This window comes from Theropithecus gelada, chromosome 17 (assembly GCF_003255815.1).
Source record: "Theropithecus gelada isolate Dixy chromosome 17, Tgel_1.0, whole genome shotgun sequence".
Lineage (NCBI taxonomy): Eukaryota > Metazoa > Chordata > Mammalia > Primates > Cercopithecidae > Theropithecus > Theropithecus gelada.
The window spans coordinates 58675156-58697987 of NC_037685.1; the positions used below are offsets into that span (position 1 = coordinate 58675156).

Here is a 22832-nt window from a genome sequence, read left to right on the forward strand (position 1 = left end):
AGTGACACGGTCTCGGCTCACTGCAAGCTCCGCCTCCCGGGATCACGCCACTCTCCTGCCTCAGCGTCCCGAGTAGCTGGGACTACAGGCGCCCGCCACCAAGACCGGCTAATTTTTTTGTATTTTTAGTAAAGACGGGGTTTCACGAGGATGGTCTCGATCTCCTGACCTCGTGATCTGCCCGCCTCGGCCTCCCAAAGTGCTGGGATTATAGGCATGAGCCACCGTGCCCGGCCTGTAATTTTTTTAGAAGACGGATTTGTCTGTGAATTCAAACCATGATGTATAAATCTATAAGTTTGTGATTCTTAAAATTCTAAACAGACATAGAGGTCCTAACCTTATATCGAAACATTCAATAATTATGACAAATTTTAAAGGGGACAATAAGGCAGTCTTTTCCTTTATTATACCAGGCATACAATCAACATAGAAACTTAAACATTATTCAAAATCACAACATAGTAGTCACTTAATACGTATTTTAAATCTGAAATGGCAAGTCATCCTAATGTCATATTATCTATATTACTATAAAATAAAGTCAATCATTATTTTAATAATGGATTAAGCATTTTAAAAAAAGCGTAAGAAGTCTCCACGATATTTTTATTGGCACTAAGTATCTCTATTCTTCATATGCTCTTTTAAACCTCTTGTTTCAATCCTATTTTAAATCCTGGGGGAGTCTAAGACTATTTCTGCATGGTCAAGTCAACCAAAGAATCCACCCCTCCCTCCTTAATGTAGGCTCCCAGGCAAGGAGGGGCTCTACCTCCACCCTGCTTCCCCACCCCAGGTACTAGGAGGGAGGCGATCCCCTTAATCTTTAAAAACAAACTTCACTGATAGAAAGAAATAAAGAGTTAAAGGAATAAAAAGAAACAAAACCCTAGGTAGTCATAACTTGGATGACTAGTTTTGACTAATTCAGGATTCTGGTAAAGTAATGGAATTGTCCTAGTTACAAGGATAACTGTTTCTACTGGAAAAATATCAATTCCTTGGTAGCTAGAAATTTTAATTATGTGGAGTAAAAGATTGCCTGCTACCTCAGGACTGTTGGAAATAAGACAGTTTTCCATGAGGTCTTTGGTCCTGTTGCAAAGTTAATATTATTGGGTATACGTATGCATAAATACATGCATACACACATGTACATTGAGATGTGTGCACATTTCAAAATAATTAGCTCCATAAGAAAAAAGAAACCTTGTAGAAAACCACATAAATGTCCAACATTTTTCACAATTTAAACAGTAAGGGCATGTTATTAGTTGAATTGAAAAATCTCTTAGCTGAAACTAGATGTTTTAAAAACACAGGCCAAAAGCAACCACTTAACTAGTGTAATTTTAAACAGGAAATTTTATGCCTTTTTTTTTTTTTTTTTTTTTTTGAGACAGAGTCTTGCTTGCTTTGTCACCCAGGCTGGAGTGCAGTGGTGTGATCTTGGTTCACTGCTACCTCCTCCTCGTGATTTCAAGCAGTTTTCCTGCCTCAGCCTCCTGAGTAGCTGGGATTACAGGCACCTGCCACCACGCCTGGCTAATTTTTTTATTTTTTAGTGGAGACAGGGTTTTACCATATTGGTCACGCTGGTTTCGAACTCCTGACCTCAGGTGATCCACCTGCCTTGACCCCGCAAAGTGCTGGGATTACAGGCGAGAGCCACTGCACCAGGCCAAGTTTTATGTCTTAAATGCAGAGCCAAAACTCTACGACAGGAACATGCTACAAATCAGTTTCCTCAGCCCTGGTATCCACTGAGGGATGAAAGCTTGCAAGGTACAGGGAAGGAGCAAGACTTAGACTTTGGAAAACCTGGCTTCAAATTCTGACTCTATCCTTGTGCTTTGTGGCCTCAGGCACATTTTTTATCTGCTCCTCTCTTAGTCTTAGTTTTCTCCCCTATAAAAGTAGTAGTTTTGTGATTATAGTAAAACACCCAGCATGGGGCCTGGCACACATGTGGTCACAACAAGTACATATTATTCTCATTATAATTCTGACTATTGGAGATATGCAAATGGAGCCACTATTTTTTATAAAATCATCATTTATTCCTTTAAAACCTCATTATGGATATTTCCCAGCCCCTGTCAAAACCAACTTACCTTTGTCAAGTCTCCTAGGGTGATGCTATTCAATTTTAATTAATTAAAAACAGACTCATCATGTTCAACCCACTAACTCCATCAAATGTTCAAAAGAAATGTTTTAAAGGCATCAATTGTATTAGATTGATCATACAGTGATATGTATTGAAAATTATTTCCCATTTCTTAAGTATTTCAGTCCCTCTCCTGCTTCCGTAAGTAACCTCAGCGAGGAGACGCAGATTCAAGTAGAGGATTGATTCACACGTGTGCTACATTAGGAGAAGCGCTGGAGAGAAGGCATCAGCATGCAGGGCCCCCGGAATGGTCCTGAGACCACCCTGGGCATCACATCTGGTACAAACCAATGAGGTTAATTTATTACAAATGACTCCCCAACGACCCTGAAATACTGCTTTTGCTGCCATCTGAATGGGCTAAGTTGATACGCGGCCAAGAATTTTTTCCACTGATTATATAGACATAACTCTAAATCCATTGCAAATGGAGGAAAGATACCTGTGTCTACATTTGTCTGCATGAACAGAAAAGAAAACAGAGACACATTGATTTTACAATGTGTTTGAAGTGAATTCTTCTTTGCAATTTCCTGACTACATTCTTGCTCTCTGAAAACAAGCAATATGATTTTCATTGTGTATAAATTGGTTTTTGGTGAAAAGGAGTTAAAAGATTTCAAACTTAACTTTTCATCAACAGCCAATGGTCATTCTGTTTATGACCTTACAGGATATAGGTTATATATATCACAGTCATAGATGGATGCTGTGCACTCACAAACAAACCTAATCATTAAAACAGGGGACTGCCTGTTTCAAATGCATTATACACCACAGACAGTATGAGCCAGAAAAAAACTTGGCCTATAATATTTATTCTAACTGTCTCAATCAAGAAGAACTATTAATATATTCTTAGAGAGAGGAAAGGTGATTTTTTAAAATTCCATGATAATGTCACATTAGTTTTTTTCAGAATATATTAAAATAAATTTAATCTACTTTCAATTGCTATAATTAAGATTTTTTCCTTTTGTTTTCTGAAAAGAATCAGACAATAGCTTAAGAAACTACAATGGTAGATCTAATCAATCCTACTTCATATGAAAATCAAAACCTATTTCAGGATTCATTTTAGAAAGTACGTATTGAAAAACTATATTGAAAAATGACCCGTTGGAATCTAGATTGACATGGCAACATTTGAAACTAGTGGCCTAGCTAACACAGTCAACCATGCAGAAGGAGTTGCAACATTTATAGAAATACCGAAAGAATTCTTGTGAACAGTAATTGCAGAAAGGAAAGAAAGAATGAATAAGAATGGTTTCAGGGTTGCAATGTCGGTGACATTACTGAGTTCATGTTGGCAAAATCAGGTCCCTTCCAAACACAATTATGTAAACTATTTGCATTGGATTGAAAGGGGTCATATTTTGTTACATACATGCAGCATTAAAAAATCTACCATCATGTAAAAAAAAAATAGTCTGGAAAAAGTAAGTCTTCCTCAGTTTTTCTCAATCACTCAAATTTATTTTAAAGTCCAGGTAAAAACTCTGAAACTCATTGACTTTTACAACATCATGGGCGTATCATATCCCTTCCTTTCCTACCCCCAATCAGCCCTCCAAACAAAATATAAAAGGAAACCCCTGCCCCCAAGCAAAACAAAATAATATTGCGTGAAGATCTCAACAATATTTTTTTAATGGTGAAAACACCGGTAACATTATTTTCACTTCAATTACTTAACTCATCTAAACGATGTCATTGCTTCACGAATGCTAAGTGCTCCTGTGGCTTGAGAGGGAATCCAATGCAAGGAATTCAAGGCAAGCATCTCAAACCTTGGCCAGGCAGTGGAAGTGCTTGGTAAATGCAGAGTCCTCCGGGGTGCAAGGGTGCTACACATCACTGGGCGAGCGCGCTCTCTGGGCGAGACTGGACGGGATGCAGCCGCAGCAAATAAGACAGAGCGCTTTCTGGATCTCTTGGTTTCTGAAAGCATATATCACAGGGTTGATGATGGAATTGTAGGTGGCGGGCAGGAGGGTGGCGTAGGTATAGATGGAGGGGTAGGTGTAATCTGCTATCAAGGAATAGAGGGTGAAAGGCATCCAGCAAGCAGCAAAGGTCCCCAGGATGATAGCCAGGGTGGAGACCCCTCTCCGGGTGGTCACATAGTGCGACGTGGCCAGGAAGTGGTGCTGTAGGGCTATCTGATGGGCGTGCCTCATCACAATCTTACAGATCTGGATGTAGAGCTGAAGCATGAGCGCAAACATGAAGAGGAAGGACACCGAGAGGATGGCCGCGTTGTTCTTGGTGAGCGGTCTGACCACGCTGCAGGTGGTCTCGTCTCGGAGGCAGTTCCAGCCCATGACGGGCAGCAGCCCCAGGCAGATGGAGGTCCCCCAGAGCATGACGAGCATGACATAGGTAAACGTGACCGTCCTCTCCGAATGGTACGTCAGAGCGTAGTACAGTGAGAGGTAGCGGTCAACAGTGATAGCCAGCAAGCTGCAGACAGAGGCAGAGAAAGAGGCGACAATGAGGCCAATGGTGACCAGCTTGGTGGCTTCTGACTGAAGCAGGTAGGCAAAAACAAAATTGATGATGAGTCCAATGCCGGCCAGCAGGTCTGCAAGAGCCAGGCTGCCTATCAGCAGGAACATGGGCGCTCGCAGGCTGGGGTTGTGGAAGATGATAAGGACCACAATGGCATTTTCACAGGAGATGAGGGTTCCCGAGGTACACAAGACAATGTCCCAGGGGTTGACTACGAGCTCAGGCTCTGGCTTTACGGCAGGAACCCGGGAGGAGACAGCAGCCGAGATGTTCTCCGCAGCAGCGGCATCTAAATAATCCCGAGGCAGCCCGCTTAAATTGACCTTCAGGTCTTCATTCATTTTAACCCCTGTCCTCTTCAACGAAAAGACAGGTTTTTTAATGTTTAGATACAGCAGGGTGACGATCCGAGATCATGCAAAAGACACACAGACAGACAGAAAGCCAGCCCCTGCTCAGACACCAGTACCAAATGCCACAAGCTTCGGGAATGAGGAACTGTTGGGAAATGAAACAAAAGCCAAAGTGTCTGTGGTTTAAACCCCACAACACAAATGCCGTTTGGCACTGGGGAAAACACAGGGTAGGACTTCAAAACACCAGCGTGAGCGAGGCAGGCACACACGGACTCGCGGCGGTCTGTTTGCAAAAGCGCTGGGAATGCACATTGGAAAATCACATCTTGCATGCTGAAAACCAACAACTGTTTGACATCTGGGCTGCTGCCGAGAAAACCACGCGGCAGCGGCAGGTCTTGAGTCAGGGGCCGCCATCCTCGATGGAATATTTAAATCGCCTATTTCCATCGAACTCCCACCCTCCAAACGCATCCCCCACGCGCGTGCACACCCTCAAACGCACCCCCGACCGGAACAAAGAGGGGCTCCCAGACTCCCCCCCGTGCGCACGGAGCAGTCGGGAGGGCCACAAGAGGGAGGTGTGTGCAATGGAAGTACCGAGACAGACAGACAGACAGATGCCCATGCACTGCCTCCGCTCCCCTGGCAGCGGGGACTGGAGTCGGACGCGAGAGGGACAGACAGGGTGCGGGGACAGGCGGCCCGCGGGGGCGGGGGGGTCATCGAGGGGGTCACCTTGGCGCGCCCAGGCCGAGGGGGCTCCTCCGGTGCTTCCGAAGCGCGCGGGCTACTCGTGTCGCATGTCGGCGCAGGCGCCCGCTGTGGCAAAGGGCGGCGGCCGGGCTCCGGAGCGGGCCGGGAGGGCGCGGGGCGCGCGCTCCGCTGCAGGTGAGCGACGCGGCTGCAGGTGAGCCGCAGGCTCGGCTCGCGCGCCCAGCTTTCCCCGCCGCGCCCGCCCGGCCCACACGCTCCCCGCGCGCGCGCCGCCCCCGCCCCCGCCCCGCGCGCGCCCGGCCGCCCGCCAGCCCGCGGGATCCCCGGGAGGCCGCGCGCGCCTCCACGGGTCGGGGCTGCTCTAGGGTGCGGGCAGGCGAGGGCGGCCCCGGAGCGCGGGGCAAAAGAGCCGGGAGGCTGAGAACTGCACGGTCGCCCTGCCCGCCTGCTGCGCCGCGCGCCCCACCCCAGCCGGCGGACCCGGGCTTGCACCGGGCGGGGCAGGGGAGCGCTGCCTGGGAGCCCTGTGACCTATTTCGTTCCTGTGGTTTTCCCGGGGAGCTCCAGTCTCCACAGTCCTGGCTTTTCCACGCCTTCACCTAAACCGCTACATTCAGGGCCAAAAGGATTGCTTAGGATGATATTCATGATCAGCAGCAGGGAGGCGGGGTGGACAGGTTGGGGAAGCAGATCTTTAAAACAACAAAATGCCCCGCACGCTTTTTTAGAATTGCCCATGGTCTTGGACCTGGTTCATTATCACTGTTTCCCAGGAACATTTGCTTAACTGAATAGATGCTGCTGCTCTGTGTATCATCATTATCATCACCAACTTGCACTTATTAAGTGCTCTTTGAGCTGTGTTTTCAAATGGAAATCATTTACTGAGTTCTTGTAGAAGCTTCCTGCAGACATTGGCCAAACCCCAAATCATTTAGATACTGAAGTGGCACTATTATTTTTTCATTTTGCCACATCAATGGATTCTGAAATGAAGAACCTGATAGCTGTCTGCTTTTCTGCGCCCATGCCTCCTCTGGATATAAAAACCCGAGCACCTCGTAGATCTTAAGTTCCAAGATGATCCTCCAGTTTAAAGATGGGAGAAGGAAAAAGTGTTATAGTCCTGTCTTGCCCTGTCAGAGGTGAAGGTTTTCCCACTACTTTTCTTCCACTTCCCCAGGGGCTTTTGTACGAATGGAAATGGTCGGCAGGCAAAGGACCCTATAGGCGTATCATCAGCTGGCCAGCCTGCCTTCCCCTGCTGCTCACGTCTTCTCTATCCCAGCCCAACAGACTCGGAGCCTCAGTCACTCTTGACTTTCTTCCTGCTTCTCCCCTTCTTCCATCAATCAGTTTCTGGCTCTGCAAGGTCGCTCCAGCTCTCCCTGCATGCCACTTCTCATCATCCTCAGCTCCCTGGTTGAGGCCCTCATCCCCTCTCACCTGCATTTCTGGTACCCACCTGCTTCTCCCTTTCCCAACCTCCTCGATTTGGCACATCTATTCCATGATGTCCAAGACCTCCTGCTACCTCCAGAATAGTCTGAACTTTTTACCGCGACAGATTCTGCTCAGTAGTTCTGGGGGTGGGTCTAGCTTCTGCATTTGCAAGCCTCTTCTCCATGCTGCTGCTGCTGCTGCTGGTTCACAGGTCACACTTTGAGAAGCAAGGTTTTATGGAGTTTTCAGAGTGGCTTGTTCTTGGTGGGGAGGCGTCAGACACGTGTGTGTCCCAAGAACAGGGCTAAGGGCTGGGCACAGAAATTCAGTAAGACATGGTCTCTGCACGCAAGTGCGCACTCTGGTAGTGACACACACAGGAATCAACAATAATGCCAGGCAGCAAATGCTGTCATGAAGGGATGTAATCTTCTTCTCAATTTCTGTGTGAAGCATCAGAGAATTTTAGAATGAAGTGATGAAAAATGAGCAGTCGTTTAACAAACATGTAGTAGTTTTGGCATAATATAGCTCAAGCTATGTGGCAAAATTTTAGGCACCTCACGTCAGCAATGCAGTTTAAGGAAAGCGAATGCATAGGGCTGGTCAGACACTATTCCAGCCAATAACACTGACATGGCCCTGACCTCACGGAGCTTAAAGGGGTGGGACTTTTTAATTCAGTCATTAACATGTTTGAGAAATTAAAAAAAAAAAAAAAGAGCTGAGCGTTGGAGGAGAGAAAAAAGTATTGAGGTGAATGGCAGAGGTATATGGATTTTTGTAAAAAAAAAAAAAAAATGTGTAAAACCTGGGAAGAGTCAAAGGAGGAAACTGAGACAAGTTATACCTGGAGCTCGGATACCGCCACTGGGGAGAGAGCCCAGGAGTCAGCAGCTAACAGTGATGTGGACACTCAGCTCCCCTGATGGTAAGATCAACTGTGTGTTCACAGTTCTGTCCCCACTCCCCCTTGGAAGGATTACTTGTAACTTCCCTGTACTCTGGATTCTACGTTTATTGGTTTATTTGTTAGGACTTTTGTTGCCAGGGAGCAGAAATCCAATTCAAACTAGTTTAAGAAAAAAAAGGCGTTTTGTTGTCTGGTATGACTCGGAAAGATCTGGAGTGGTTCACATAAAAGGAGGAGAAGCTATAGGAAGCAGGTGGCTGGCGGTCAGCCCTGGCCTGATTTATTTCTGCTTGTCTTTGCTTCTCTGAGTCTGTGTACCTCAAACTTCCCTACCCCAGACAAGTTTCTTCCAGGCAGTCATGGACAGTGGCCTCAGGCAGCCCTGGGCTTGCATTCTGAGACTGTATTCTTAACTTGTGAGTGGAATTCCCGCGGAGAACTCTGGCCCAGCCTGGTCTGTGCGCCCCGCTCACAACCAACCATGGCAGCTAAAGGGAAAGAGTGGATCAATCGGCCAGGCCTGGATCTCATGTGTCTCATGTAGTGTCCTGTGATGGGCGTCCCCTCTGAACTTCACGAAATGGGCATCTCTGAGAGGAAAAGTGAGTTGGGACACCAGGCACACCAACTCCAGGTCTGGAGGTCAGGATTCGCCACAGCTTGGAACTGGGTGGGCCAATGGGGAGGTTTTGCACAGCCTCAGTAACAAGGGCCATAAAGTAGCTGTCTGCAAAGCTGTCTTCTCGATGTATTCACCACCCGTGACAGGACACTGCCACAGATGCCCTCAGAGGTGTGACATTTACTGCCTTTTCATCACTTACCTTTTTTGTCACTTTTTTTTTTAATAACTTCAGCAAGACGTTGTAAACCTTCAAGCATGATCTGGCATTTTCACAACCTAGAGTAATGATGACTGCTTTATGTGAGAAAGGCTCGGCGCCTGTCTTAATCACACATGGCATCTTTGCCAACTGAAACCCTGAGGGCACATTTATTAGCCCCTTCTTGTAACTGAATTTGTAAATCATGAGACTGTCCCAGATTACTGGCTGGAGCAAGTCATAAACTGAGCCACTACTGCACAGCACATGGTGTGTGTATTGAAATGCTACTAGTCAGCTTCTTTCTTGCCTATGTTAATGATTATTAGCCAATTTCCATAGATCAGATTAATTGGTGCAGTAATCTGAACCGTAGATTGACCGTGCTTTAGTCTGTCCAGCCAAGGGTCTATATCACACCTGAGAATACAATATAATCCCAAATTAAAGTTTGATTTTATTGATCTCTTCATCTGACAATACATTTTATAACTGTATAACCTACATACAGACAAGTGTATATTTCACAAGTATACAGTACCATGAAGATATATCAAATAGATATATCTATGTAACCACTATCCATCTTGAGAAATAGAACATTACTAGTACCCCAAAGCCTTCCTCTTGCCCACTCCCAGTAATTATCCTCTGAAAAGAAACCACTATTCTGAATTCTAATATCACAGATTAGGTTTGTCTGTTTTTGAACTCTATATGAATGGAGTCATACAGTATGTACACTTTTATGTCTGACTTCTTTCGCTTAACATTATGTTAGTGAGACATACTCATTTGTTGCAAGGAGCAGTAGTTTAATCTTTTTCATTGCTGTATAGAATTCTATTGTAGGACTATTGTCTTAGTTCGTTCAGGCTGCTATAACAAAATACATCAGACTGGGTGATTTGTAAACCATAGAAATTTACTGCTCACCGTTCTGGAGACTGGGAAGTTCAAGATTATGGTGCCAGCAGAATCAGTGTCTGGTGAGGGTCCATTCCTTACTGATGGCAGCTTCTTCCTGTGTGCTTGCTGGCAGAAGGGGCAAACTAGCTCCCATAGGCACTCATCCTATTCAAGAGGGCAGAGCTCTCAAGACTCAATCACTTCCCCAAACCCCGGTTCTCAATGCTATTACACTGGGGATCAAGTTTCAACATAGAAATTTTGGGGGGAAACATTCAGACCACAGCAAATATGCTACTGTTTTTTTCATGCATTTCTTATTGATCCACATTGGGTTGTTTTCTGGTTTTGGCTATTGTGAATAAAACCATGACAGACATTCCTGTACATACCATGTGATGCACACTGGCTCAAAAGTACATTTTAATAATTAGTTATCAATTAAAATAATACCATGTTGCTATTTAAGGAGAGGGAGGAGACTATGAAGAATCACAACACATCTCTCCTTTCCCCTTTTAAAATTCACTCTAAACTTCCATTTTAATAGAAGACGTGGAAATATCAAAGGAAGAAAGAAGGGAGGGACATGCGACATAAAGATAATATTTAGTCTGCGGTTCTGTGTGCGAAAAGAGAGCTCCGTTGTCAACACTCACGTTGCTTCATTTCTACATATATTCTCGTGTTTTTTTTAAGAAATATATTTTTTCTGACTATAGAGTAATACATACTTATTGCAGAAATTTTGAAGCCTACAAGTAAAATTAAAGTGTAATATGACATGTACTCTCACAGAGAAAGCTACTGTAAACTTTTTGTTAATATATATTTTAATAAATTTAGTTGGGATTTTTTTGAGAGGAGGAGGCAGAGTAACGAGGTGTTACTTTCTGAAATGTGTTATTCACACAATTGCATGGAGCCATAGTTTTTCTTTTTTTGAGTTACCCATCAGGCTGCTGTCTGTGCTTTATGGTGTGGACAGGAGACAGGGACCGTTCTGCTCCCTCTCAGATGTTCATCCAACCCTTTCTCTTCTCCTAGCCTCTTCTCCCCACCCCAACCCTTTCTCTAACTCCTCCAACTGTCTCTTGGTCCTTGTGCAGGCTGGACAATGACCCCCGAAGGTATCCAGGGCCTAAATCCAGGAACCTGGGACTGTTACCTTTGTTAGAATGGGCTTTGCAGAAGTGATTAGACGTCTTGAGACGGGAGGACATTCTGGATCATCTGGGTGGGCCCTGAGTATAATCACAAAGTGTTTCCAAGAGGGAGGCAGGAGGATTAGGGTCAGTAGTAAGAGATGTGAGGACAGAAGCAGAGGGAGAAAGACAGAGATGTGAAAATGCTGCACTGCCTGCTGTGAAGACAGAGCAGGGGTCGAGAGCCACAGGATGTTGGCAGCCTTTGGAAACTGGGAAGAACAAGGGAATTCCTCCCTGGAATTCAAGAGGGAATGCTGGTCGGTGGGCCCACCTTAGACTTCTGACCTCCAGAACAGATGTGTGGGTTTTCTAAACTGACACATTATTATTAACTAAAGTCCATAGTTTGCATAAGAGTTCACCCCTGGTGTTGTCTATTCTATGGGTTTTGACAAATCTGCAGTGATATGTGTCCACCATCATAGTGTCATATGGAATAGTTTCCCTGCCCTAAAATCCTCTGTGCTCTACCTATTCATCCCTCCCTCCCCCTAATCCCCGGCAACAAGTAAACTTTTTACCATCTCCATAGATTTGCCTTTTCCAGAATGTCATAGAGTTGGAACGATACAGTATGTAGCCTTTTCATATTGGCTTCTTGAACATAGAAATATGCATTTAAGGGTCTTCCATGTCTTTTCGTGGCTCAATAGCTCATGTATTTTTATTGCTGAGTAGTATTCCAATGTCTGGATTTCTTTAACCATTCACCTACTGAAGGACATCTTGGTTGTTTCCAAATTTGGCCAACTATGAAGAAAGTGCTATCCACATCTGTGTGCAGGTTTTCGTGTGGATGTAAGTTTTCAACTCCTTTGGGTAAATACAAAAGTGCATTGTTGCTGGATAATTTGTGCTGTTTTAAGCCACACAGTTTGAGGTAATGTGTGAAGGCAGCAATGGGAAAGTAATGCAGGCCTCCGTCATGAGCCCAGGAGACCTGGGCTGCCCACAGGTCCTTGCAAACTTTAACCGCCTCACTCATGCCCCGCAGGGCCAGGCCTCTCGTTGCCAATGACAGGATATCCAGTATTTATTAATACTCACTGTGTGCCAGGCACTGTGCTAGGAGCCTTCCAAGTACATTCTAATTTAATCCTCCCAACAACCCTACAAGGCGGAGTACCTCTATTACCCCATGTATGGTTGAGGGAGGTGACACACAGTGCACTAGGTTCTATACCTGCCCTCAAAGCCAGGCAGTCAGGTGCCAGGATCTGCTTCCTGAGCCACTGCCCTGCACCACCTAGAGAGCAGGTGTCACTTACAGTAAAATTTAAAATGGGCTTATGGAAATCCTACATCCCTCCAATGTCTCTTCTCAGGTAACAGGTTGAAGACCCAGGTATGCATCTCTTGTAGAAAGACAGGAGCTTGTCCTACACAAGTCTACCCTAGGACTCCACTTTCATTTCAATGTTGAAACCTATTTATAATCTAATAGGGCCTCAGTAAAGCCTCAGGAATCTGCTTCTGGAGTTATTTCCTGTTGATATCATTGCAGATATTCTCAAAGGCCTTTTGCTGACTGCTCTAGGCCCGGACCCTACATCCAAAGGAGAGGATGACTGATCCCTGGCTGATTCTTTGCACCAACTTTGACTGACAGCTGTCATGGCAGATTCGTCGAGGGCATGGGCATAGGATAACAGCTGAAAGCCAGCTGGACCATTCAGGAATGCTCAGGTGAGGCTGGACACAGGCATTTGCAACAGTGTGGGGAGAAGCTGTTGACTGTACCTTTGGTGGAATCCTGAGACCCTATCTTAGCCTGAATATCAGATGCATCCGAGCACCAGGAGATGGGCCCCAGTGCCCTGAAGGGCAAGGCCAGTAGGGAGGTGTTGACCAGCATTGCCAAAGGTGCAATGAGAGGAGAGGCTGAACTCACAGACTGGTTTCTGGGCGTCTGGAGATAACTGTTTGGGGACTTCTTGAAAGCACTGGAAGACACTTTAAAGGCATCTAATTTTTAACAATCAAGCCAGTGGAGTTTCTTTATCCTTTTACGTCCTTAAGGATACCTTGGTTGTTTCCAAGTTCGGACAGTTATGAATAATTGGCCAATACAGTAAAAGAAAACTTAGAAGAAAAGTAGCAAGGGCATCAGCAAAATACTTTGCTTCCGTGCTTCTAGCTACCCTCGGACTATTCTTCTATTTTCTCTTTTCAAGAAGGCACATCAGCAGGAGGGCACCAGAATTTAAAAATCTCATCTAAAGAAAAGGCTGGAGCTTTGCTCACAGTACACATTTCTTCTAACAATAGCAGCCTGGGCCTCTACTGCTTGGGAGTAAAAAGGGAGTGTTCGCCTGGAGTTTCAATCAGGTTGTAAAAAGAAGAGATTGTTCTTGCCTGGCCTTATAATGAAGACTATTAACCCTGATTCGGGCAGTGTCACTCAGATCAGTAGTGCACTGCCAGCTTAAGGTTGGAATACACCATGGCCAGGGATGCTGGGAAGTTATCTTCTCAGGCCCTGACACCCTCGCTGTGTCTGGGCAAGAACTAGAGGAGAGAAGCCAGTGATCAGGCATGGTATTGATTTTGTGAATCACTAATGACTTAGGAGCACTGTTTGTGCAACCAAAATGCTTTATATTTGAGTTGAAGAGTTAAACGTCTGCAGGCCAGCTTGACAACACATGCTTTCTCTGCAAAGGAGCAATCCTGGGGGATCTATCACTTAACGCACTGTGAATCATGTGTTTGCAATCTCTCTCTTTCCTTGTGACCTACATTTAATTGTACCTGATGCACTCTGCTGTGTGGTTTGAAGGAAATGTGTACTGTGAGCAAAGCCACAGCCTTTTCTTCTGATGGGATTTTTAGATTCTAGTGCCTTCCTGCTGGACATGCCTTCTTGAAAAGAGAAAGTGGAAGGATAGTCCGAGGATGGCCAGAAGCAGGGAAGTGGAGTATTTTGCTGATGTGCTACTTTGCTTCTAAATTTACTTTTACTATATTAGGAGACTTAGGCAGCCAATTATAATCAATAAATTTTAACCAAAACATGATGGTTCAGCATGTCCACATTCTGTAGCTCTTGAAATACTGGCTTGAAATGTTGCTGAATGAAATGGGAGAGGAAGGAATAGCAAGGTCCCACGGTGTAGGTGCAAGGCCCTGCCCTGGCTTGTGAAGGACGCACCTCCTCTTCACTTCTACTCAACTCCTTTAGCCACACTCAGAGGTTGGGGACACTACATTTACACCCAAAGTTCTGCGGGGTATGTACCCAGAGTGTGATAATGTGTGACAAGAAGAGCTCTGCCATGATCTTGCTCACGGTGAAGAATTGTTAGTTCTCTGTTTTGTCTCTAGATGTTGCCTACCCAGGTCAGGGTCATATGCGGTTAAGTGATTAGCACATATTTTGGTTGGTAATAAAGATGGTCCATCTATCCTAACTCTTCATCATTTTACATTTGATTCTGCATGCTACACTTGAGGCTTGCACATAACTGAGTTTACAGTGATCATGACCAGCAGTAACCTTGATGTTTGGATTTCATGCATTGGTAAATTTCACCACCAGCAGCAAGTACAAAAAGGAGAGACCGACATGGAGTTGCCAAACATATTTTGCTTAACACACTCACTTAGGTGAGCGCACTTCTAGCTACTTTCATTATCATTTCATAGTAAAGAAGACCTTTTTAGCACACACACACACACACACACACACAGAGGCATATCTCACACAAAAGGAGAGTGCTTAAGTTAAATACAACTGGTTTTGTGAAAACTCACTGTATTGTTCTGATTATTCTCATTACCCCCAAATGGGTGGAAACCACCATGGCTCTTGGCCGGGGAATGGCTCTTGAGAACCACTGATGGCTGTGATGATGCACCTTTTGTATCACTCAAAGGGATCATAGAAAAGATTTAATACTTTTTGTCAAATCAATAGGGAAAATGCACAGGCAAAATTGCAGATTATAAGCACTTGTTTTCTTATGAACTCATGAGCATTCCTCACCTCTCTGAATTGATAGCCAGTGTTTATGGAGCACCTAATGTGTGCTGAGCCCTGTGCAACAAACTCAACCCTTTATGGGAATTAGAAAATACTCATGCTGCCAAAAGCATGCTGGGATGTTGTTGCTGGGGGAAATGGCTGGCCGACGGCCTCCCAAGAAGCCTCAGGAGGTGACATTCATTTCTCTTAATTTAGGCCCTCACCTTCAACATTACACACTCAAAGACGTTGTTTATGTCAGCACATTATGAGTGGCTTATGTTTGAAGGAAAGATTCACATTAACCCAATTATTATATAATAAATATTTACTGTCTTGGGAGCCAGATATGAGCAGATCTATGTGGCCTTGAGCAAGTAAACAACTCGCTTCAGTTCTCTCATTTGTAAAATGAGAATATTAACAGCATTTACTGCCTAGGGCTAGCATTGCATTATATGGGCTAAGGCACACAGTATACTCATCCCAGCCTGGCACAAAGCTAAGGCTCAGTAAACAATTGTGATGACTGTTGCTGTCACTATCTCTAGTGCATTATCTCCTGTCTCCCTGTGCAAGCGGAGACCCACGTGAATCCCTTTCTTTCTGTTGTACTGGCCAAGTACTTGGCATTTTCCTTGGAGTCACTGCTCACAAAACATCTAAGTTGTCAGGAAATCCTGTCAACTCTTCCCTCAAAATACATCCAGAATCCAAATTCGCAAAACATGGGAGCAACCAAGATGTCCTTCAGTAGGTGACTGGATAAACTGTGGTCCATTCAGACAGTGGAATATCATTCAACATTAAAACGAAATAGACTGTTAAGCCATGAAAAGACATGGAAGAAACTTAAATGCACATTGCTGAATAAAATAAACCAATCCGAACAGGTTACATCCTGTACAATTCCAACCCTATGAACATTCTGGAAAAGGCAGAGGAGACAGTTACTCTAAGGTAAAGATCAGTGGTTGCCTGGGGTTAGGGTGGAGGGAGGGAAGAACAGGTGGAGCACAGAGGATTTCAGGGCAGTGAAACTATTCTGTATGGTATTACAATGGCAAGTCCATGTGATCATACATTAGTCCAAACCCACAGAATGTACCAAATCAAGAGTAAACCCTAATGTCAACTATGGACTTTGGGTGATGACGATGTCTCAACGTAGGTTCATCAGTTGTAACAAATGCACCACTCTGTGGAGGACGTGGATGGTGGGGGAGGCTGTGTGTGTGTGTGTGTGTGTGTGTGTGTGTGTGTGTGTGTGTGTAGTGGGAGATTATATGGGAACTCTCTGTACTTCCTGCTCAATTTTTCTATCAACCTAAAACTGCTCTAAAAAAATAAAGTCATTTTTAAAAATAACTAGTAGAGGAACACTGTAGAAAATACATTCAAATAATGAATCAACCATAAAGTGATCAAATAAAAAATATTTAAAATGAAAAAAATAGCTCCAGAATGCCACCTCATCCACTGCAACCACGCTGGTCCAAATGAGTGTCACGGCTCACCTGGATTACCCCAAGAGCTCCCCTCCCCTGCTGGCTTCCTCCAGCTGCTTGATGCTCCTAAGTCAGATTATGTTTTTCCTTGGCCAAAACTCCCCAATGAGATCCCATCTCCCCAAAGTGAAGCTGAAGTCCCCTGCCGTTCCTGGCCACCTGGGCCTCCTGCTCCTCCACCTCCACCCCTGCTGTCCCTTTTCCTCTCAGCGCCCTGGTTGTCGTTCCACGCGGGACGCTCTTCCCCTGGGTGTCTCATGACTGGCTCCTGCCTCCCCCGGGTCTTTCCTCAAAACATCCCACTTTCAGTGGGTCCTGCCTCAGCCACCTTGTCCAACCTGCATACCCCACACACGAGTTCTCTTTCCAGCTTTATTTTTCTCTTTAGCACTTATCACCATTGATGTATGCACTTTTTTATTTCTTTCTCTTGTTATCTCCTCTCCACTTTTCCACCAGGATACAATCTTGACAAAGGCTGCAATGTTTGTCTATTTGGTATGTGGCTGTCACTCTAGGGCCCTAGAACACTGCCTGGCAGATAGAAGGGCCTTATTTTTGATGAATGGGTCAATGAAATTGGAATAGGGAGCTAGGAGAATCGACTGTTGAGAAGTTGGCCTGAGCCAGCGGCAGCACGAGCCTGGTGGCAGGGTGTGCCCTTCCCGGGGCTTGGGATGCTAAGCATCTGGTGGCCCTGAGAGCCTCTCCCTGGACCAGCTGGATGGGCCTCTGTTGGGGCATCCGCCATGCCTGGGGGAGTTATGTCAGAGTTGGACGTGCTAATCTACAGGGTCAGGTTTGAGGCAAGTCCTGCTTGCGTCTTTTATCTTTTTTAAGTGACTTGCCTTAGTGCCAACAAAGGCACAGATCATGTTAAGAGCTAAATTGTGTCCCCTCAAAATTTATATGCTGAAATTCTAACCCCCAGTACCTCAGAATGGGACTTTATTTGGAGACAGCTTCTTTAAAGAGATGACTAAGTTAAAATGAGGCCATCAGGGCTGGGCCTTAATCCAGTATGACTGGTGTCCTTGTAAGATGAGATCAGGTCACAAACACACACAGGGAAGATGAGGTGAGCATGCAGGGAGAAGACGATTACCCACAAGTCGAAGAGAGTGGCCTCAGAGGGAACCAACCCTGCTGACATCTTGATCCTGGACTTCCAGGGGTATTCTGTTGTGAGTGGGCGGATAGAATTGTGGCAGGATGTCAAGTTCTTCTGGGAGGGCCTCAGATGGCTCCCCAAATTGCGTTTTAAGGAGGCTCTGCTGCTCCACAGTTTGCCAGCACATGTGGGGAAAGTGCACCTGCTTGGCATCTATGCCTAGCATTTCCCTTCCCTCCCAGGACATCGTGGCCGATTCCTAGCAGCCAGCCCCTGCACCTCTTTGCACAAGGACTTTCTGGTCTAGAGCCTGCTTTGCCATCTGCACTGCAGGTTGGAAGTGCCAGGAAAGTTTTACCCCCGGGAGCAGTGGAATTGGTGTATAAACACCCCAGCTTCCTCTCTCCTTTCTGGGTCTCAGTGACATGGACTAACAAGTTGCCATCATCTTTTCAGAGTGAAGAAATCACTGCAGTCTGGAGGACATGTCAATTGCTACGGTTGTGCTGCCCACGCAGTGACAGCCAAGCATCCTAGCACATTACATTTATAGCCTGTTATTGTTTGAAGGTTTCAAACTCAAGGCCTCCAGTTTATTTCCTGGTGGTTGAACCAAGTCCCTGGTGCATGCTTTACTCTGACTCTTGGCAGGCTTCAGCCCCAGTTACCCACAGAGGGAATGTACTAGGCAGTTCAGGCCTCCATAACAAAACACCACGAACTGGGTGGCTTAAAGAACAGAAACGTATCTTCTCACAGCTCTGGAGGCTGGAAGTCCAATGTTAAGGTCCTGGCAGGGTTCAGTTTATGGCAAGGACTCTTTTCCTGGCTTGCGGGTGGCTGTCTGCTCCCCAGATCCTCACATGGGCTTACATCAGTGCCTGAGTGCAGAGAGAGTGAGCTCTCTATGTCTTGTCTTGTAAAAACACTAATCCTATGGGACCAGGACCACACTCATTTGACCTCATTTAATTACTGCCATAAAGGACCTATCTCCAAATACAGCCATACTGAGGTTTAGGGCTTCAACATGAATTTCAAGGGGATACAAATATCTAGTCCATAACAGGCAACTTGCTTTATGAACCCTTGCTAATTGGTGCTTTCTCTTTCCTCTCTCACTTCTCCACTCTCTACAAATGTTTCCTGGGATGACCTCCAAAGTAAATTACTTCTATTGGATCTTTGTTGCTCAGGGTCTGCTTCTCCGGGAACCCAAATGAAGAAAAGTTGGATACTACATGTCCTCCTAGAAAAATGGTAGCACATTCTAGCGTACTATAGGTTCCAAGAAGTCCTCCAGAAAGAAGTTTGTTTTGTTTTGTTTTGTTTTGTTTTGTTTTGTTTGAGATTGAGTCTCACTCTGTCACCCAGACTGGAGTGCAATGGCATGATCTTGGCTCACTGCAACCTCCACTTCCCGGGTTCAGGTGATTCTCCTGCCTCAGCCTCCCAAGTAGCTGGGACTACAGATGCCTGCCACCACACCCAGCTAATTTTTGTATTTTTAGTAGAGATGGGGTTTCACGGTGTTAGCCAGGATGGCCTTGATCTCCTGACCTTGTGATCTGCCCACCTCAGCCTCCCAAAGTGCTGGGATTACAGGCGTGAGCCACCACGCCCGGCCGAAAGAAGTATTTCATTGACTTTAACCCAGACTTTCACAAACCTTCTTAGCCACGGAGACCTTTCTTACTCTCCCCTTGGGATATTCCTTAATATCTCCCAGAATTTATTTGGAAATGCTGATATAGGGGTTGGCGGAAGTCAGCAATGCACATAATTGATTTGTCTTGTAACTATTGCTGGATGAGGCTGCTGAACCTGGAGGCTGCTGAATTCTTAGGTTGGAGGAATGTGTGTAAGAACAGAGGTTCCAGGGCTGCTAGGATCTGCACTTTGCAATCCTGGGCACCAGCATTTGTCATTCATCCAGACACAGTGGGCTAGATGCCCCTGACACAAAGCCTCAAAGGACTTGATTCCTGCCCTCTTGGGGCTCTTGGGATAGTCAGAGAGAAAAAGGAATAGCAGCAATTCCAGTAGAGTAGCCCAGGCTATGACCAGTGTCATACGTGATCTGCTGCCGGCTCCTGGGTCATTAATGATGGAAAAGAGAAGGGGTCATGTCCCACCGTGGGTTGAGCCTCCAGATACTGCAGAGATGCTTAAGCAGGGCCATGGGATGCTGTTTTATTCTTCCGTTTTCAGATTTGTTCATATTTCAGTCAGCCACCTCTGTGGACACTAAAAACGTCTCCTTCATTTCCCCTGAGATGAATCCGATTAAACGATGTTGAAATAATATCTTCAGTTCAATACCGAATTGCACATATTCATATTCCAACTATTTTAAAGGGTTATTTATAGGCCAATATTCTTCCTATTAAAATTAAGTGGCATGAAATTTGAATTAGCTCAATTGAATTCATATCCTTCGCTAATGCATTTATCCATTACTCAGAGGAGTCTGGTGAAAGGCCATCTTGGTTTCATTCAATAAGACATACTCAGCTCTGCACTCCCTATTGTGGACTTTAAAAGTATTCCAGGCCTGGAGGAAGTAAAAACTCCCTGTCTCCCACCTTTAGTCTACTTAATAATACAAATGGTGCTAGTTTCTTAGGGTTTGCTTTTCGAGACTGAATTCATCAATGCATTTGAAACCCTTGGAGCAAAGCCTGGCACAGAATAGGTGTCTGTAAAGTGCACAATAGCAAGACATTATTAGTTGTATCACTCCTAAAAGTCTCAATCTATTCAGGCACAAGAATAAATACTAGAGAACTGGATGGGGAACCAAGAGACCCAGCTGTGGATTTAGGTCCTAGCTTTGTCTCGGTGACTTAGGCCCTGACCTTCTTTCTGGGTCTCAAGTTTCTGATCCATAGAAGCAGCAATGTCTTTCCAGGTTGGAAGAAGCACCATGTGTGGCTGGTAGTGAATTGATGTGGTCGTGCTGCCTACTGTGATGTGAGCCAGGCTGAGCTCCTTGGTTTTCCAACCCCAGCATTTTCAAGCTTCTTTGATATAGATTAAACTCCAAGTATATAAGCAAAATGAGTTGGCAGGTTTGTATATCACTGAATAGCTTGAATGTCTCGAAGACGAGGGCTCCGTATTGTCTTTTAGTGGCTCAGCCACCAGTTCCTTAGCCACAGCCTGCTTATGGTCACCCTGCACTAACATGAGGATGAATCTGAGGTGTGGGTGGTACTTAGAAGCCACCTAATGAGTGTTTTCAAACTGCTGTTGGGACCCCCATTCGTGGATCATAAAATCAGTAAGCAAATTTCTTAAAAAATAAAATTAAACTAAAAATGAAAGAACGCATCACAAAGGAGAAAGCATTTTTCATGAAACTTTTGTTTCAATTCTACATAAACATACAACTATATGTATGAATGCCCTGAGGAGCAGGCAACTCAAATTTGGGGTGTAGACAAAAATCAGTCATACACACAGCAATGTTTGGTCAACAATGGACTGCATATAGAAGGTAGTTCTGGCTGGGCACAGTGGCTCATGCCTGTAATCCCAGCACTTTTGGAGGCCAAAGTGGGCAGATCACCTGAAGTCAGGAATTGGAGACCAGCCTGGCCAACATGGTGAATCCCCATCTCTACTAAAAATACAAAAATTAGCCAGGCGTGGTGGCAGGTGCCTGTAATCCCAGCTACTCCAGAGACTGAGGCAGGAGAATCACTTGAACCCAGGAGGCAGAGGGTACAGTGAGCTGAGATCATGCCATTGCACTCCAGTCTGGGGGACAAGAGTGAGACTTCGTCTCAAAAAAAAAGAAGCCTAGTTCCATAAGATTATAATGAAACTCACAAATTCCTACAGCCTGGTGCTGTAGCCATTGTAACCAATACATTCCCTTTTCTATGTTTAGATACATTTAGATATGCAAATTACCACTGTGTCACAATTGCCTGAAGTACTCAGTATAGTACCATGCTGAACAGGTTTGTAGACTAGGAGCAATAGGCTGCCTTCTTCTTGCTCTCTCTTGTCCTTCTGCCTCCCACCACAGGATGATGCAGCAAGAAGGTCCTCACTAGATGCTGACTCCTTGATCTTGGATCTCCCAGCCTCCCAAACTGTGGGAAATAAATTTCTGTTCTTTACAAATTACCCAGTCTATGGTATCATGTTATAGTGGCATGAAATGGACTAAGACTAAGACACTATTTTAGAAAAATTTATTGTGAGGGTTGAAATCAAAGGAGTTTTCTAGTGAATCCTTCATCAGTTTAAAGAAATTCACTGAGTAACCTAATCTGTGAATTTTAGATGACTATAGATCTTCATAGCCTCCTGCCTTCATTTCTCACCTCATCCTACCACCATTGTGCTAGGCACACATGGCAACTTGAATCTATTTTAAAATTGCTAAATGGGAGAAAAATTATTTTCCCACTGTTATGGGAGGGGAACCAATGAAAAGGGGGAGTCTTACAGGAACCTGTGGGATTCTAATCCAGTTTTGGGGATATGTTCTTGAGCTCTGGCACATTTTGGTTTAGTGCAGATATTATTGACCACCTGCATGGGGCAGCCCATTCAATTACAGTCAGCAAACCATGACGTGTTTTGACTTTTGGATTCAAACAGAGCTGAGTTCACATCCCAGCTCTACAACAAACTGACTTGCAGTCTGGAGAAAATTCTATAATTTCATTAAGCCCCAATATTTCCATCATTCATTCAACAAATATTTCTTGAGTACCTACTGTGTGCCAGGCACTGTGCTAGAGAATGAGCAGAATAAGGTAGTACCTGCTTTCATGGAGCTTAAAATATGCAAGGAAGTGATTTGCCACACAGTCCTTTAATTACAATGTTAGTAAACCAACAAGAAAATGCTATAGGATTAATCAAAAAGCAAATACATATGAAATATAATAGGGTTATTTAATAAAGGAATATTTTAGAGTGTGAGACCAGGAGAACCTAACCTTATTAACCTTGGGAGAACAAGAGAAGCCACTTTGAGGAAGGTATTTTGGAGGTGATCCATAAAGAATGTGGTAGCCAGAGAAAGAGTGGAGGTGGGGCTGCAGCTGAGGAAGAGTCCTTCAGGCAGAGTGCAAAGAGTCCTTTAGGCACGTGCAAAGGGCCTGAGGTCACAGGGTGTTTAGTGCTTGCAAATAAGGGAGAGAAGGCCAATGCAGCCTGTTTGACCA

The 22832-nt window shown here is 44.9% G+C and overlaps 1 protein-coding gene across 1 annotated transcript; it reads right to left on the reverse strand.

Moving 5' to 3' along the window:
• Positions 1 to 372: 372 nt before the first annotated feature.
• On the reverse strand, positions 373 to 5984 carry GPR12 (G protein-coupled receptor 12). The gene is made up of 2 exons (XM_025364517.1): positions 5785 to 5984; positions 373 to 5046 (listed from the first exon to the last, which is right to left on the reverse strand). The coding sequence occupies exon 2, from the start codon at positions 5029 to 5031 to the stop codon at positions 4027 to 4029; it is 1005 nt and encodes a 334-aa protein (XP_025220302.1). The 5' UTR covers positions 5032 to 5046; positions 5785 to 5984; the 3' UTR covers positions 373 to 4026.
• Between the last annotated feature and the right edge of the window lie 16848 nt (positions 5985 to 22832).

Coding starts and splice junctions, on each gene's coding strand:
- GPR12 (XM_025364517.1), bottom strand. CDS start 5,031: ATGAATGAAGACCTGAAGGTCAATTTAAGCGGGCTGCCTCGGGATTAT.